The sequence below is a fragment of the Desmodus rotundus genome, chromosome 5 (genome assembly GCF_022682495.2).
Source record: "Desmodus rotundus isolate HL8 chromosome 5, HLdesRot8A.1, whole genome shotgun sequence".
Classification (NCBI taxonomy): Eukaryota; Metazoa; Chordata; class Mammalia; order Chiroptera; family Phyllostomidae; genus Desmodus; species Desmodus rotundus.
In genome coordinates, this window is record NC_071391.1 from 100,593,877 (window position 1) to 100,611,049 (window position 17,173).

Sequence of the window (17,173 nt, forward strand, 5' to 3'; positions counted from 1 at the left end):
TTTTCCTTGAGGTTGGTTTCTAGTTTCAAGCCATTATGATCTGAGCACATGTTTGATGTGACTTCAGTTTTCTTGACTTTTTTGAGGCTTGTGTCCTACAATGTGGTCTATCTTTGATAATGTTCCATGTGCATTTGAAAAGAATGTATACCTTGCTTCTTTGGATAAAAGGTTCTGTATATATTAATTAAGTCCATTTGATCTAGAGTGTCATTTAATGCCACAATATCTTTGTTTGGAAGATCTGTCCATTGTTGACAATGGGGTGTTAAAATCCCCTATGATGACTGGGTTGCTGTCGATTTCTTTCTTGAAGTTCTCCAAGATTTTTCTTATATATTTAGGTGCTCCTATGCTGGGTGCATATATGTTTACAATGGTTCTGTCCTCTTGATGGATTATTTCCTTGAGTATTATGTAGTGACCTTCTGTGTCTCTTTTTATGGCTTTTGTTTGAAGTCTAGTTTTGTCTGATATAAGTGTTGACACCCCTGCTCTTTTTCATGTACATATGCTTGGAATGTTTTCTTCCATCCCTTCACTCTCAGCCTGTGTGGATCAGAGGTGGGTCTCTTATAGACAGCAAATATGCAGGTCATGTTTTCTTATCCATTCAGCTACCCTGTGTCTTTCCACTTGAACATTTAATCCATTTACATTTAAGGTTATTATTGATAAGTATTGATACATTTCTGTTTATTCCATACCTGTGTGTTTCTCTCTCTCTCTCTCTCTCTCTCTCTCTCTCTATCTCTCTCTATTTCTTCTCTTTCTCATAGCAGTTCCTTTAGCATTTCTTGCAGTACTGGCTTGGTGGTGATGTACTCTTTTAGCCTTCTTTTCTGGGAAGCTCTTTTATTCACCTTCCATTTTAAATGAGAACGTTGCTGGATAGAGTAGTCTTGGTTGTAGGTCTTGCTTTTCATTACTTGGGTTATTTCATGCCAAACCCTTCTGGCTTGTAGTGTTTCTGTTGAGAAGTCAGCTGATAGCTTTATTGGAGTTCCTTTGTATGTTAGTAGCTGTTTCTCTCTTGCTGCCTTTAAGATTCTCTCTTTGTCTTTAAATTTTGCCATATTAATTATGATGTGTCTTAGAGTGGGCCTCTTTGGGTTCATCTTTATTGTGAACCTCTCTGCTTCCTGAACTTGCGTGGCTTTTCCCCTCACCAAGTAAGGAAGTATTCTGTCATTAGTTTTCAAACAGATTTTCCTATCCCTTACTCCTTTTTTTCTCCTTCTGAGATTCCTATGATGCAAATGTTGTTACATTTCATGTTGTCCTGTAACTCCCTTAAACTATCCTTCTTCTTTTTGAGTCTTTTTTCATATTGTTGCTCTTACTGGATATTTATTTCTACCTTGTCTTCCAGCTCAGTGATTCAGTCATCTGGTTCATCTAGCCTGCTTTTGATTCCTTCTAGTGTATTCTTCATTTCAGATATTTTATTCTTTTTTATTTCCTGCATCTTATTCATAGTTTCTATGTCCTTTTTTCATGCCACTGTAGTTCCCATTAAGTTCCTTGTAGCTCCCATGATGCTCCTTGTAGTTCTCACTGAGTTCCTTGAGCATCCTTATAACTATTATTTTAAATTCTCTGTCTGATAGAATGCTCGCCTGAATTTCATTTAGCTCTTATTCTGGGGATTCTTGCTTTCCTTTCGATTGTAGGTCATTCCTTTCTCTCCTCATTTCAGGTAACTCCTTTTGTTTTTTTCTGCACCTCAGATTGCTCTGCTTTCACTGCCAGTCTTTCTGGGGTGGCCTTCTGTGGTATGAGTTATGTGGGACTCAGGTGCAGTCTCTTTGATCTCCTGATCTGGATGCTCCAAGGATGTCCTTTATTCAGTTTATGTGGGTTCTCTTATCATACTTGGGCTTTGATTATTGATGGCTTATTCTTTGGTAGGTTCTCCCTTCTAGATGGCTACCTGGGAGTCACAACCCCCACCACATTTTGTGTGCTGTTATACAGGTGCTGGTTAACAAGCAGTACTACCCAGAAAACCAAACTCACGACAGCAAAAATATCCCCCGATCATGTCAGCAATATCAACAGCAAATGAGCAAAGATTAATAAAGATAGAAAGAGAATAAGAATATTATAAGAAAGAGGGAAGAGAATATGATATATCTACAGTAAACAAAGATGATTTTGAGAGGATACAAGTAGGAGGAATAATTAGAGTTAAGGATAGAATTAGGCTAAGAAACGGAAAAAATAAAATTCCAAACTCAAATAAGCAAGGGCTGGATGGAGGGAGGCAAAATGAAGTAAGACAGGGGTAGAGTAAACTATGAGATTTGAAATAAAAAAATAGTGAACAAATAGGAATACAATTGAAGAAAAACAGCAATAACTGCAATATCCATGCCAAACCAGCCACAATTGATAAAGGTGGAAAGAAAATAAGAATATTATAAGAAAGGGAAAAAGACTGTGAGCTAAGGGCAGGAAGAATGATTTTGAGAGGATAAAGGGAGGAGAAATAGCAAGAGTAAGGAATAGGAACAAGACATAGAGAGGGGAAATGTAAAATTTACAACAAAAATAAGAAAGGCTAGGAAGAAGGCAAAATGGAGTAAGACAAGGGATGGGTACTATGTGAAATTTAAAATAAGAAATAAAATAAAAATATAAAAGTATTAAAAAAATGAAAAAAGACAAAAATAGTGAATTAGTTGGAATACACTTGGAGGAAATGAAGAAATGTTAAAGGGCTATGCAAGAGAAAAAATAATGCAAATTCTGAAGAAGAATGCTGTGGAATTCATCTCAGCAGACTTTGGTATTTACCTCTGTCTTCTGCTTCTGGATCCATCTCTGGGTTTTTATCAGCTCAAGGTCTAGTAGTAGGTCATCCACCTTCTAGCATCACTGCATATACCACTTTCATCTGCCTCTGGAGAGGACTTCTGTTGCAATCGGGAGGGTGGGTCTCCCCTGGGAGGCACTGGTCAGTCTTCTGGGAAAATTGTGGCTGTGTTCCCCTGCCCCTGTGCCACCTGTCTTGGTCTGTTTCAGCTTATTTCCAATAATATATAGTTTCTGGTGAACTAGCTGTCCGTTTCAAGGGAGGGGCCAATCTGTGTAAGAGGGTCAGCTCTTTCCCACTTGGTGCTGTTGGCAGCTCTGTGAGAGAGCTGAGGCTGGGCGGGGTCCTGATTATCCCTTGCTGCATGGGTTTCTGATCTCCCTGCCTTGCTGGCCTCAGTGGAATAGGGCCCTAGGAACCAGTGTATTTTCTCTCCCTGAGAGAATTTCAAAATGGGTCCTTTTGAAGATTCCCTTTCTGCCTTTCTCCTGCAGAGTTTAATAAACTCTGCAGGGGGGTTTTGAGCCCGTCTAGCTTGTTCTGCCAATTCTGTAGGGGGTGGGGGCTGGGCAGTCCTTTCCTTCCCAGAGGTTTGATTTCTGCTGGGGAAGGGTGTTCTGCCTGGCTGTAAATAATCTCAGGTGCTCAACTCTGCCCATCTAATTCCCAAACCACTGCCCTTGCAGTACACACAGTCCCAAACTCTCTTTTTTACGTAGCCTCCAGCTTGCTAGCTGTGCTGGGCAGGGGCCAGAAATCCCTTTGCTGTGCACTTCTCTGATCTCCCTGCCCAGCTGTATTCAGTGGGAGCAAACTGCACTTTAAATCTTATCCCTTTGTTGGCAAGGCAACTGTACACAGGGACCCTGCCCAGCATGCTTCAGATCCCCTTTTAAAAAGTCTTCTGTGGCACACCCACTGCAGCACCAAGTCACTGTCCAGCTTTCCACCCACATCACCTCTCCAAAAGGCCAGAAGTCTCTCACAGGCATGGCTGACCGCACTCTGCCTCTGCCTGACCCAGGTGCAGAAGAGTCCCTCTCTCTTTCTCTGTCACTCTCCCAGTTGGCATTTGGTGCTGCAGCTATGGAAGACGAGCTGCTGGCTGTGTGTGTGTAGCCTGGATATCCCCAACCTCACATATCCCCCCAAGTCATCCAGGCACAGGTCTGTGGGTTCCCTGCTCGAGACCAGGGTGCCCTGCCCTGGGAGAGGAGGGAGCCACGAAGCTGCAATTTCTGATCAATCTCTTCACATCAACAGGACCATGCACAGGGTATTTCCCCTTCAACTTATAAAATCTCCGTACTGCCCATTGTGAAGTGTCTTCTGTATTCCTTGGCTCAAAGCTTCGTATCAGCTAAGGTTCTGTTCATTGTTCAGGTTATTTGTCAGCAGATCAGCTGAGAATCCAAGTTGGGGGCAAGAGCAAGTGGACTGAGCTTCTTCTACTTACATGGCCGCCATCTTCCCCTTCTTAATGTTTGATTCAACAATCAAATATAATTTAATAAACTTAAGAAAGGCTATTATATTGGCCCATATTTGTACTTACTATGTTTCAATCACATTCTTTTATTACCTCCTTTCTGTTTATAGAACTTTCTTTATTCATCTTCAAAAGTAGCTCTGCTGTCAACAAATCTTTTTAGTTTCTTGTCTGACTATCCTTATTTCATCATCATTCCCAAAGAATACTCTCTCCATATGTAAGATTTAGGGTTGACAGTTTTTTCTTTTTTAAAAGTATATTTTATTGATTATGCTATTACAGTTGTCCCAATTTTTCCCCCTTTGTCCCCCCCACCCACCCTTAGTTCATGTCTGTGTGAAACTGGAAAAGACATTGGGCTGCCTGTCACTATCAAACCCAATAAAAGCAGTGACAGTGATTGAATCTTTATGGGCGCTTTATTCAGATGGAGATGGAGGGTTCATACCCTAACAGACCATCTTCCCTTCTCTTTCCAGACCAGACTTTTTATAACAGGGAATAAACAAGGTGCGGTGAGGGCTTTGAGATTCAGGGAGATTAGGTGAAAGAAGATGCAACATTCCTGTCCTGGGCAGTTAGCTGTTCCCTGGGGCAGGTGGTCATCTGTCTCTCCCCTGAACACAAAGGCCCGGATGCCTCCACTTGTCTACAGTACCCCAGGGGGTCGGCTGTTTTCCTAGGAGCCAGGATGGGCCTTACCTATCTGTAGTTTCTGAAACAAAAGCTTTAGCATATACATTACTTGCTAGGCTTTTAACTGTTTACCTTAAACGAAAATTTTCCAACTCTTGAGTCCCCTTTCCAACTCTTGAGTCCCCTATCACATGGGTTGTGCATGTAAGTTCTTTGGCTTCTCCATTTCTTCTACTGTTCTTAACATCCCCCTGTCTATTTTGTACCTATCGAATTATGCTTCTAAATCCCTGTACCTTTTCCCCCATTGTCCCCCTTCCCCCTCCCAGATGATAACCCTCCAAATTATCTCCTTATCTATGATTTATTTTATTTTAGCACTTTAAAAACATTGTGCCTCTGCCTCCATGATTTTTTATCAGAAAATCATGCTCATTACAGTTGATTACCTGCTACTAGTGTGTCACTGTTTTACTCTGATATTTCTTTATTCAATTCATTATATCTCCTTTATATACTTCCATATCATGTCCTCCTTTATAATCTAATATTTATAAGAATTTTTGTATTTTATATCTATTGATATTTACTATCTTGAAAGTTAAAACTAGAAGATGGAGGCATAGATAAACATGGCTCACTTCCTCACACAACTGCATCAAACTTACAACTTAAACTATAGAACAACCATAACTCAGAACCATCAGAAATCTAGTGGAATGGAAGTCTGACAACTATGGAAATAAAGAAACCACATACATCCAAACTGGCAGGAGGGACAGAGATGTAGAACGGGCTGGTCCCACATCCACATGTGGTGGATAAAAATTTGGGAGGGATATCACAAGAGTGTGGAGTCTCAGCTCTATACCAGACCACCTCGCCCAGGGTTCCAGTGCCAAGAAAATAAGTCCCCACAACTTCTGGCTGCAAAAGCCAATGGGGATTGAGTTGGTGGAAGAAAGTTCTGGAGTCCCAAGCAGTTCTTCTTCTTTTTTAAATGTTTAAAAAAAATTTTATTTATTTTTAGAGAGAGGGGAAGGGAGGGAGAAAGAGAGGGAGAAAAACATCAATGTGTAGTTGCCTCTTGCATGCCCCCTACTGGGGACCTAGCCTGCAGCCCAAGCATGTGCCCTGACTAGGAATTGAACTGGTGACCCTTTGGTCCGCAGGTAGGCACTCAAGCCACTGAGCCACACCAGCCAGGGTCCAAGCAGTTCTTTCTAAAGAACTCACACATGGACTTATTCATACTCACTCCTTCTTAGCTCCTGCACAGGGGGAGCAGCTTAAAAGGTACCAGTAGCATAAAGGGAGGAACTGAAGTGTCTGACATCAGGGTGAGAGCTGGGGGACAGCTTTCTGTCACACAGAAAAGAGGATAAAGGCCATTGTCCCTTCTCTGAACCCTTCTCCCACAGAACCATGGAGTGTCAGGCAGGTGCCATATCTGAAACTCCATCAACCTGGCTAACACTGTTTGCCCCACCCTGGAGATCCCCTGAGGCTCTGCCACAACCAACTTATAGGCCCACCCAAGCTGTTAACAGTGGCTATTCCAAATGAATGGCTGGTCTTGGCTCATGCTTCACAACTTCATAAATGCTCTCAAACAAGTAACAGCCAGCCTCAGTGATCTCCCAGCCCCTGTACCTCTTGCTATGTGGCCCCAGGCCTGGCACTAGCAGCAGACAGCTTTGGCTTTGCCTTGGAATCTCTAAGCCCACCACAAGTAGCAGCCATCTGCAATTGGCTTTATAACTTGTGCAGAGTGGCCCCAGGCAGAACACAGGTGGGGACTGAACTTGGCTTGCACCACCAGGGAATCCTCAGAGCCTACGAACCCAGTGGACAGCTACAGACCGTGTAGGAGCACCACCACCCTGCCCCTGCACAGCTGATCCTCCACAGAGGGTGGAGGTTGGTGGTCAGTGGTCGCAGTCAGTCTTTGCAGCTGACTGGCCTGGGTAAATCCCTCCCATTGACCTGAGTGTGTACTCAGCCCAGAAGGAAGTTGCCGGCTTGGGTGATAGGGGAGGCTGTGCCACTGGACCATACAGGACATCTACTACATTAGGCCATGCTACTAAGATATGGAGTCAAAGCAGATCTACCTAATACATAGAAACAAACACAGGGAGGCTGCCAAAATGAGGAGAGAAAGAAACATGGCCCAAACGAAAGAACAGGTCAAAACTCCAGAAAAGAGACTAAACAAAATGGATATAATCAATCTATCAGATGCAGAGTTCAAAACACTGGTTATAAGAATGCTCAAGGAACTTAGTGAGGACCTCAACAACATAAAAGAGTATAGTCAGAAATGAAGAATATGCTAATTGAAATGAAGAATTTACAGGGAAACAACAGTAGAGTGAATACAGCTGAGAATGAAATCAATGACTTGGAATATAAGGAAGCAAAAACAACCAATATGAATATTTAAAAAAAAGAATCCAAAAGAATGAGGATAGTGTAATCAGTCTCTGGGATAACTTCAGGCTTTCCAACATTCTCATTGTAGGTGTGCCAGAAAGAGAAGAAAAATAGCAAGAAACTGGAACTCTATTTGAAAAAAATAGTGAAAGAAAACTTCCCTAATTTGGTGAAGGAAATAGACATGCAAGTCCAGGAAGCACAGAGAGTCTCAAACAAGATGGATGCAAAGAGGCCCATGCTAAGGCACATCATAATTACAATACCAAAGGTCACAGATAGAGAGAGAATCTTAAAAGCAGCAAGAGAAAAGTAGGTATTTACCTAAAGGAGAGCTCCCATAAGACTGTCAACTGACTTCTTAAAAGAAACTTTGCAGGCAAGAAGGGATTGGCAAGAAATATTCAAAGTCATGAAAAGCGGGGACCCACAGCCAAGATTGCTCTACCCAGCAAAGCTATCATTTCAAATCAAAGGGCAGATAAAGAGTTTCCCAGATAAGAAAAAACTAAATGAGTTCATTATCACCAAACCATTATTGTATGAAATGTTAAAGGGACTTACTTAATAAAAAGTAAAAGATCAAAACTATGAACATAAAATGGAAAAAATACATATCTATCAACAATTGAATCTAAAAAACAAACTAAGTAAACAAGAACAGAGACAGAATCATGGCTTGGGGAGCATTTTGATGGTTGCCAGATGGGAGAGGTGTATGGGAGAGTGAGTGAAGAGGTGAGGAGATGAAGAAGTACAGATAGGTAGTTACAGAATAACCATGAGGATGTAAAGTGCAGTGTAGAAAATGGAGAAACCAAAGAACTCATACGCATGACCCGTGCACATGAACAATGTGTGGGGATTTCTACAGAGACACATACTTCTTTTACACTGATGGGTATAGGTTAGTTAACAATATCAGCAGCACATAGAGATTTGGGCAATAAGATAACAATGAGAGCTTCCATCATCTCTGCTCTACTGAAGGATTGTGCCCCGAGGGCTCTGGAAAAAAGGAGATTACTGCATTATCTTAGATGCAAAAGGACAATAGACAAGCCTAGTTAAGGCAGAGATTGACCATTGTCAATGAGGATACTGGCCTAGGACCTGACTACTGACCACAACTCACTTTTAGTTAGGAAGTTTTAATTCCACACCACCCTATTCAGTTACTTTTGGTCTCTGAGTTTGTGAGGCCACCATGCAGGCCTCCCCTGAGCCAGTCAGCTTTAGTACGTGGCCCCGTTTTCATCCACATGAGTGAGATTATTGCTGATGGAATTCGAGAACCCATTCTTTACTATTATTAACATTGAAGTTCAAGTCTTATAAATTAAAATTCAGTCATGCCCTTTCTGCCTTTCTAAAGTAGGCTGTTATCCTGCCTCCCTAGAAAGGCAGAGAATGGACACACTGGATCCAAGAGTACCACCATTGTCTCTTCCATCTTTGGGACTTAACAACAGCAGCAATAACATAATAATCACAGTGAGAACATCTCTGGGAAGCTTTGCCTCATCTTCTGTCAGAGTTAGTCCTTGAATCCTTTCTGTAGTCTTCTGTTCCATGAAGGAGTAAAATAGTTTTAGGCAGTATTATATTTCCCTTCTGTAAGCACTGTGCATATCGTGTGGTGGGTGCTCAATATGTGTTTGAGCGACAGATGTTGAATAGTTGAGCACGTAATCAGAAAAATCTTGTGGTTCTTGACATTATGTGTGAGTATTTAGAATCTATTACCAGCTTGCTTCATTCACTCATCTACTCATGAACCCTCACTTGAGAGAACAATAGATACTATCTAAGTTTAACTTTTAAAATTCTGGAAACAAGTCTAAGTCCTCAATAAAAGTTTTCAGAAATTAAACACAATTTCTGTGTTTGCTTATTGACCTGTGACTTAATCATACTGGACAGAAGAACCAGGAAAGCAAGAAGCAAACCCTGTTTTCCTCCACATTCATTCATATATTAAAGTATTATTCATGTCATAATCAGTTGCATTTATCATAGCTCCTAGAAATACTTTATTATTTGGATCAGAACACAAAGCATCAGAGTGTTGCTGTCACTGGGGATATAATTGGAATGGTGCCAGAGAAAAGCATTTCAAACTAAAATAAAAAGTGTTGATAACACCATTTTGATTTTTTTTTTTTTAATAAAAATGCAGATTACGTGGCTTCTCTGGGGAGATTTGTGGCTTCCCGGTATGCTGAAGGCCTGTTTCCACGGGTCTGCAGAGCAGAAGATGGCACGGCATACAACGTAAGTGGGAGTTCCCATGAGGCACAGGGATGCTCTACTGAGGTCTGGGAGCAGCCCAGGCAGGGAGTCTCACACTGCTTCTATTGATGCTGGAGCTTGAGGAAAAAGCTCGGTTGCCGAGGGTATGGGGACAGAAAGGAGTTTTAACACAGAGGGAACAGCATGAAACAAGGCGTGAAAATGTGGAATTACATGGTGTGTTCAGAAAACATATTTTCCTTAACAATTTAGGTATTTGGGGCATTCTGAGGGTTTTTGAAGTTTTTTTTTTAAAGTACCAGATCTTTAAAATGTTGATTCTCCACAGAATAGAGTACAATTTTTTCTTATTCCGTTTCTATGTCTCCTACTACCCTACACTCTGAAAGACCTGCTCAATTGTGCCTGACCTATCTGAAAGATGCTATATTTGTATATACAAGAAATTACCCTTAAGCCTCTGTCACCTTTGAGTGACAGACTCTATAAGTGTTTGTGGCAGCTGTAGGTGATCAAGTGATCCAGATATAGGGGAGCCTGAGCTGGGAGACAAGACACAGGCTAACGTCGTGTGCAAGAGGATGAGTCACTGGGGCAGCATCCTTAGAGGAAGCCAGACAGATGTGCTGGCATGTTTAGAAGCATTTTCAGAAATATTTTTGGCATGTTGTAGTTAGGAAAACTTTTTAGAGGCTTATTTTTTTTCTAGCTGCCTTTGCTTATCTTTCTTTTTTTTTCTCCTTAATTTCTTAAACTTTCCCCTGGACATTTTCTGATAAAGATCATTCTCTAACTATAAAGATAAAACATGATCTAGAAATAGATTGTTTTAAAGACTGGTTTGTTTTGAATAGAACACATAATCATCTTTCCTTCTGTGGGGAATCAGCCGGGGGTTTCTGTTGAAAGACTGGAACACTTCCTTTTGCATTACATGGGGTTTGGAGGGTCATCCACACAGTTGTTATTAACACACAGTTCTTGATGGCAGAGGCTTTGACTCAGTGGGCCCCGTTGTTCCTGGCACTGTGGTTCAAGATGACTTATTTTGGTGTGCTTTGTTTTGTTTTATTTTTTACTTTTATTTCATTAAGCTGACAGCCAAATCAGAACTGATCTGTCAGTTTGTGGCACAGTTAACAAAAGCTGTGAAGAACTATAAGCAGCGGATGGACTGGCTCACCAGCAGAAGCCAGCAGATTTTTGGTGTCATCTTGGAACAGTGCATCACCATTGTGCTGGATTTGGGTGGCATGCGGGAGGAGGAGCTTCATCTGTGCCAAGATGCTCTAAAAATGGTCCTCCAGGAGCAGGTGGCTCACACAGCCAAGTTCAATATCATATGGTAAGTTTCCCACAACAACAGGATGTTTCAGTGAAACTTCATAGGTAATTTTCACTTACTGGGAGTTAAGTAGCATAACTAACAGAGCTCTGTGGAAGGATTGTTATCTTGTAATTTCCTAGACTATTGAATTCCAGCAGAAAACCAACAATGAATAAATCTTGGAAAACTTTTTATCTGCTTTGCACATAGCACCTTAGTTTTCAAATTAGAAGAGATTTGGACTCATCCTTTTTCAATGCAAGGCAAGGTAAAAAACATAAAAATATGAATTATATTGAATGCATATTTAAGGCCATAAAAATCCCTTCACTCATTTTAGATTTTAGCTTGGATAACGAATTCAAATTCATCACAGATTTTACTGGTTTTCACACTGAGCTTGCAGCTCAAGTTGATCTCCCCATAAGTTCACCCCCTGGCTTTATAGAATTTCCCATATTTTGGAGGTTTCACAATCAGTCATTTATGGATTCTTGGATTTGAGAGAATTTGGACTGCAGGACCAACTTCCTGTGAGGAATAGTGCCTCACCTCCCTGACAAGAAACATCTGGAAGGGAGGCTTCTTCCTGAGTTTTTCTTTTTAAAAATAAATTATTTTCAGCTAAGTAGGTGACATCTTGGGAATGCTGCCTAATTGCGTTCTACCCCAGGTTCCTGTTTCTGCTCCAGATGTATTATTGAAGGAACTAAGTGCTGAAGTCTGCAGTGCTTCAGCTTTCTGGGAAATCTGTGCTAGAGCATATATGCCGCTTGGCCAGCTTCTCTACCTAGAGGGACACACGTGTGAGGCTGCCTCTGTCCGTGGACATGGGCTCTGAGAAACAACTCAGGACGATTCATTTAGTCCAGTGATTTTCAACCTTTTTCTTGTCTCATGGCACACACAAAATAGTTACTAAAATTCTATGGCACACACAAAAATATATTTTTGGCTGATCTGCCAAAAAAATTGGTATAATTTTGATTCATTCATCCTGGACAACTATTGTTGTGTTAGCTGTTTTCATTTTTTAAGTATATTTTTGATCCTCACCTGAGAATATATTTATTGATTTTAAAGAGAAGAGGGGAGGTTAGAGAGAAAGAAACATTGATCAGTTGCCTCCTGTATGTGCCTTGACCGGGGACCAAACCTGCAACCTTTGGGTGCCTGTCACAACACTCCGACGGACTAAGCTACGCAGCCAGGGCAGAACATTACTATTTTTGATCCCAAAATGTCACTAATGGGAATCTTTCAGAACAATGAAGACAATCTAATAAAGGAACTAGAAGTAAAATTTTAGAATAATAAAATTATTGCTGATTTGCAAATACTTAGACTGTGAGTCCTTATAAATTTACTAGTAACAGAAGATAGTTACATATAACCTATTTATGAAAATAACTTCCCTCTATAATTTTAATGCACTTCATAATGTTTGAAATTTTCTATTCTCCTATAAACATTGTTTTCCCAAATCCAGCTGATGGAAGGTAATGGTACTTTGGAAATTCATCTCAAAACCAATAGTTTTGTTGATAACTTTCAGCGGGCTGGGAGCTGACTTTTCTTTCTTCCAGCACTGGTGACGTTAGGTGGCTCTGCTCATAGCTGTGAGACTGCGGGCTGACAGCTGTGCTAACCTCTGCCCAGTGACAGCCCCTGCAATTCCTTTCAGGGCTTCTCAAGAGCCTGTGAAGTGGCAGGAAAGCGCTGCTCCTGTGACGGAACAATCCATAGCTGCGGCCATCAGTTGGGTTGAGAAACTGACCTATGAGCAGGCTCTGAGCCCTACCAGCCTCCTGGACGCTCTGCTGGAAGCTGGGAAAGACAAAGCTGTAAGTGTGTATCCAGGGCTGACCTCAGGTCACGAAGTGGCTTCATGCTTATTTCTGTTTTTTTTTTTTTTGAAATATATTCTCCATCCCTTTACTTTCCGTCTGTGTGTGTCTTTTTTTTTTTTTATTGTTATTCAATTACAGTTGTATGCCTTTTCTCCCCATCCCTCCACCCCACCCCAGGTGAACCCACCTCCCTCCCCCACCTCCACCCACAGTGGGTAGAGGGGATTACAGGAAGTACTATAAAAGCTTCATGCTTATTTCTTCACACTCAGTATCCTAATACTGCCTTTTAGCTGATCTTGGTCCCTTCCCAGTGGCATCCCACAGGGGTAGCATCATAGGCATTAAAGAGCTTCATAAGTCTTAATCCTATTGACCTCTGAATTTGGAACCAAGTGAGAAACAGATGACAGGCCCCAGGCAGGGATTAAAATTGCAGCTTTGGTGATGGCAGAGCTGGACCAAACAAAATGAGACTCCTAACACCTGTCCTCTGGGTCTGCCTGTCTGGGCTCCCTGGTGAGGTGATTGGGGTCGACCCTCATTTAGCCACTACCAGGATAGCCACATGCTGCTCAGAGCCACTGAGCATGGAGAAAGGGCAGGGTGTTAGGCCATAGTTCTGCATCTCTAACACTTTAATTCCCCTCTTCCTCTCCTGACAATTAGATAAATCAGGCAACTCTTATAGGAGGAGAGGTTGAAGAACCCTCATAGAACCCTTAGAATAAGGAAATAGGGCTGCCCAACATCCGTGTTCTGGAACTTTCCTATACTTCCTCTTCTTCACAAATGGCTCTGTCATGTGCTTTTCAAGGTGAAGTATATCCGTGCCAATGATTCATCCATTTTCAAATGTTAATGTGTTCACATATGCATTTCAATAGGGACTTTCTGGAAATTAAGATTTATCTGGAAGAAGTAATTAACATGGTGGTGTTTTATGTGGCGTAGCTACAAGGGTGTGTGTGTTTTTGTGAGTGACTCTAATGGTGGGCCTGTTAAGGGTAGTGGCAAGCTGGAGAGGAAGTCCTCTGGGTAGGTGGGTCCTTTGACCCAACTCAACTCCCTGTGTGGGGGTCGTCCCCATTCCTTTTGAGATTGAGCTACTTAATTAATACCTATTAATTAATGTTCATTAATATTTAATTTCTTTGTGCACCCTGGAATCTTGGGAATTCTGTAGATTTCAAGCTTTATTCTGCTGCATTAAGAAGTCCTTTCTTGAGCAAGAAGGCCACGTGCTGGCACCTTGAAAGGATCGTCCCCAGTGGTCACCAGTCTGTGTTTATTGATACTGAGGATGATGATTTAAAATTCGGAACATGTGGTTTATCCTCATAAAGCCAGAAGAGCAAATGTTTCCCATTAAAAAAGAACAAAATACAAGCTACTTTGTTCTATGGCCTTTCAAGTTTGTCTTAACATCTGTAAAATCTCAAGTGTCTGGACACTGTAATTAGCATTCAAGAAATGGAACATTTCACAGGCTTGTGTGTGTGTGCTCACATGCGTGTTTTCTTTCTTTGTTCACCTGGCTTCCCTCATCACAGCTGACTGACAACTTGACATGACTGCGATTTCCCAGTGAACTTGATTTTCTGTTTTACTTACCTCTGGCTTGTGCCTCACCTTTCTCTGAGCTTCATTCCCAGCCCAGGAAATGTGGAACATTTTAGTGAGTTCCAGGGAAGTCCAATAGAAGAGAACGAACTCAGAAGGAAGCTTACAGGCACTGATCATCACATGCCATGTGAAGACTTGAGAAGACACTGTGGAGTCTGGCAAAAGCAACACACATTTAGATCAGTGTGTTCCTCCACCTAGAGCTTTATCTGGGTGTGATCCCAAGGGAAATCTTATAAATACAACTGCCTCATACATAAAAATGCCATTCCCTATGTTTTCTGGGGAGTAACAAAGCCTGCATCTGTGTGTAGGGCAAGTGGGGAGGAGAATGGGTCCTCTGTTCTGTGAACCTCATGTCCACCCGGTGAGATTCAGATTGATCCATGTCGCTGCCATGTGCTATGAATGGAAAAGATTGAAGGCTTAAGAAACTGGGACAATAAAGCTAAACACCCAGACTTTTCCTACTGATGCTAACCTGCTTTGGGTTAACATCTCCTACGAGTGAGTCCTGACAGGAGCCAAGTAAATGAATATTGACTTAGGTCCAAAGATTAACAGAAAAGTTGGGTTTTTGTATCAGGTCCACATGCAGAGAGAAGACTGACTGATGTGCTTGGTTACAGTGAAGAAGGATAGTCAGAGGCCACTGGCCTCCTCCGGACTGGACTTTGTCACCACAGGTAGGCAGGTATATAGAACAGAGAGGGATGACTGAGCATTAGCCTTCAAGTCCAGAGGAGCCGAGCAGAGTTGAAGGGTCTGTTTAAATCTCTAATCATGGCATGTGAAGAGCACTGTAGATGGATGAATTACTGTTGTATCCTGTGGGAAAAAATCTGGTTCGTGAGTACGACAGTCTGTGGGGTGCTGAGGAAATGTTCAGCAGTTTCCAGGGGCTAGCATCAGCCTCAGAGCCCAGGTGTGCTCTCCAGCTCTGGATTTCTGCTCTGCAGCATACTGTGGTCCCTGCATATGCCTTTTGGGAAGGTGGTGGCTTCCTTGGTCTTTGAGGAGCAGGTGTTGTGCCAGATGTTGTGCAGGGATGCCCCAGAAGGCCTACTGGTCCAAGATGTGAGGGGTGTAGATTGATGATCTCAGCTACCTGAGGAGGCTAACCAGGGGGCTCTGCTTCTGCTTTCAGCAGAAGGCCACCTACCCAGAGGGCACCTCTGTTTCTCTTTTTGTTCTTTCAGCATCTCTCCCATCTGTCTGATAGGCACAAATTTGTTTACATTTTTCTGGAAGACTGAGTGGGTAAATTAGAGACAGACCGACGTGATTCCATAAGGATCCTTCCCCACTGGACAGTAAGCTGAAGGATTGGCCATATCAATCACAAAGTTGGCGTTTCATTTACCTCCTTGCAGTGGTGCAGGCAGGCATCAGATCTTTTCACCTTTGTATCCCTAGCAATGGCAGTGCCTACCAAAGGCTTGATAAATCTTTGCTGAACACTGAAGGAACAGAAAGGAAATAATGTTGACATTCTTGAGGTTGGGGGCTAAAAGTGAGTGTAAGAGAGTCCCATCCCCAAGCTATGATACATATTTGAGTTTTTTGAATTGAAGGGATGTGGTCTGCATGGGACCAGGCAGGTGAATTTACTGAGCCTTGTGTGACTCTGGTAGGGACTGTGGGTGGACAGGGGACACTGGAGCCTGGTAGGCCAGAAAGTTGGTGGGGGTCAAGGGTGTTAAGATGGATCTGAAAAGTGAGCTGGATTAATAGCACAGGGTAGTCTCTGCCATAAGGAGAATCAAAAAATCAACATTGCTGAGCCAGGAAAGGGGGCACAGGGAGGATCTAGAAGTTAGATTTAAGCTCTGGGTTGGTTAAAACTGTAGTGGTCAACGTTGTGTGAAGAACAAGAAAGAATTCTGCTAGACCTCTGGTTGCTGTTCTGGTTGACTTTCATTTTTGCTTCCTTGTGGAGTGGAGATATTTAGGCCCAAGGGCCTTGGTGGGTTCTAGAGCAGCAGGCAGCAGCAGAGAGGAGGCAGCCTCTCCAAGTCCGGTTCTTCTTTTCCCCCAAACCTGTGGCTGGGGAGCTATTTAGGACTCTTTGGCTGAGCAGAATGCAGATTACTGTGGGAAGCTACAGGACCAACGGCCCAGACAAAATAAGACATTTTAAGTGACTACAGAAAGGCTGTACCCTATTTTATGTAGTATAAAGTAGCAAGAATTTGTGACTCACAGTAAAATAGCTGAATGTAACATATTATCCATGTCTTGTGTTATGAAATTCAGTGCAAATCAGCTTTTAGGGAAATGCTGATCAGTGAGGAAGCTGCTCCTGGTCCAGGCTGCTGCTGATTGTCCAGACTGGCCCTTGCCTCAAGGAGCTCAGAGGTGCTGGTTAGGGGCATGGATTCCCAGGAGAATAAGTCCCTGAGTCAGACAACCTCCTGGACCCAACTTTGGTCAGTGATGTTGCTATCAGGTCGGAGCCGAGGATGGTTTGGGAGCCAAGGAAGTGAAAATGGTGCCTGGTCTCTGGCCACTTTTGTGTCCCATGATCTTGCTTTCATAGTTCTGGGAATGCATGTTCATCTGCAATAGGTGACCAGCCTTGCCATGGTGAGGTGACACCGTGAGTGAGGTGGTGGTCAGGTGACCTGGCTTTACTAGCTGCAAGACCAGGTCAGTTAACCTGTCCAGGACTCATTTTCTTCATCTGTAAACTGGGCATGAGAATAAGAATTCATATTCCGCAGGACTCTTGTGAG

At 42.4% G+C, this 17,173-nt stretch overlaps 1 protein-coding gene across 2 annotated transcripts in view; it reads left to right on the forward strand.

Moving 5' to 3' along the window:
• The window catches only part of VWA3B (von Willebrand factor A domain containing 3B), a 163,320-nt gene that overhangs the window by 13,475 nt on the left and 132,672 nt on the right, over nt 1-17,173 (forward strand). For both annotated transcript variants that reach the window (XM_045204785.2, XM_053925321.1), the window contains exons 3-5: nt 9,562-9,656; nt 10,730-10,980; nt 12,647-12,806. In XM_045204785.2, coding sequence (XP_045060720.2) covers nt 9,562-9,656; nt 10,730-10,980; nt 12,647-12,806 — 506 coding nt within the window. The remainder of the gene's footprint in view (nt 1-9,561; nt 9,657-10,729; nt 10,981-12,646; nt 12,807-17,173) is intronic.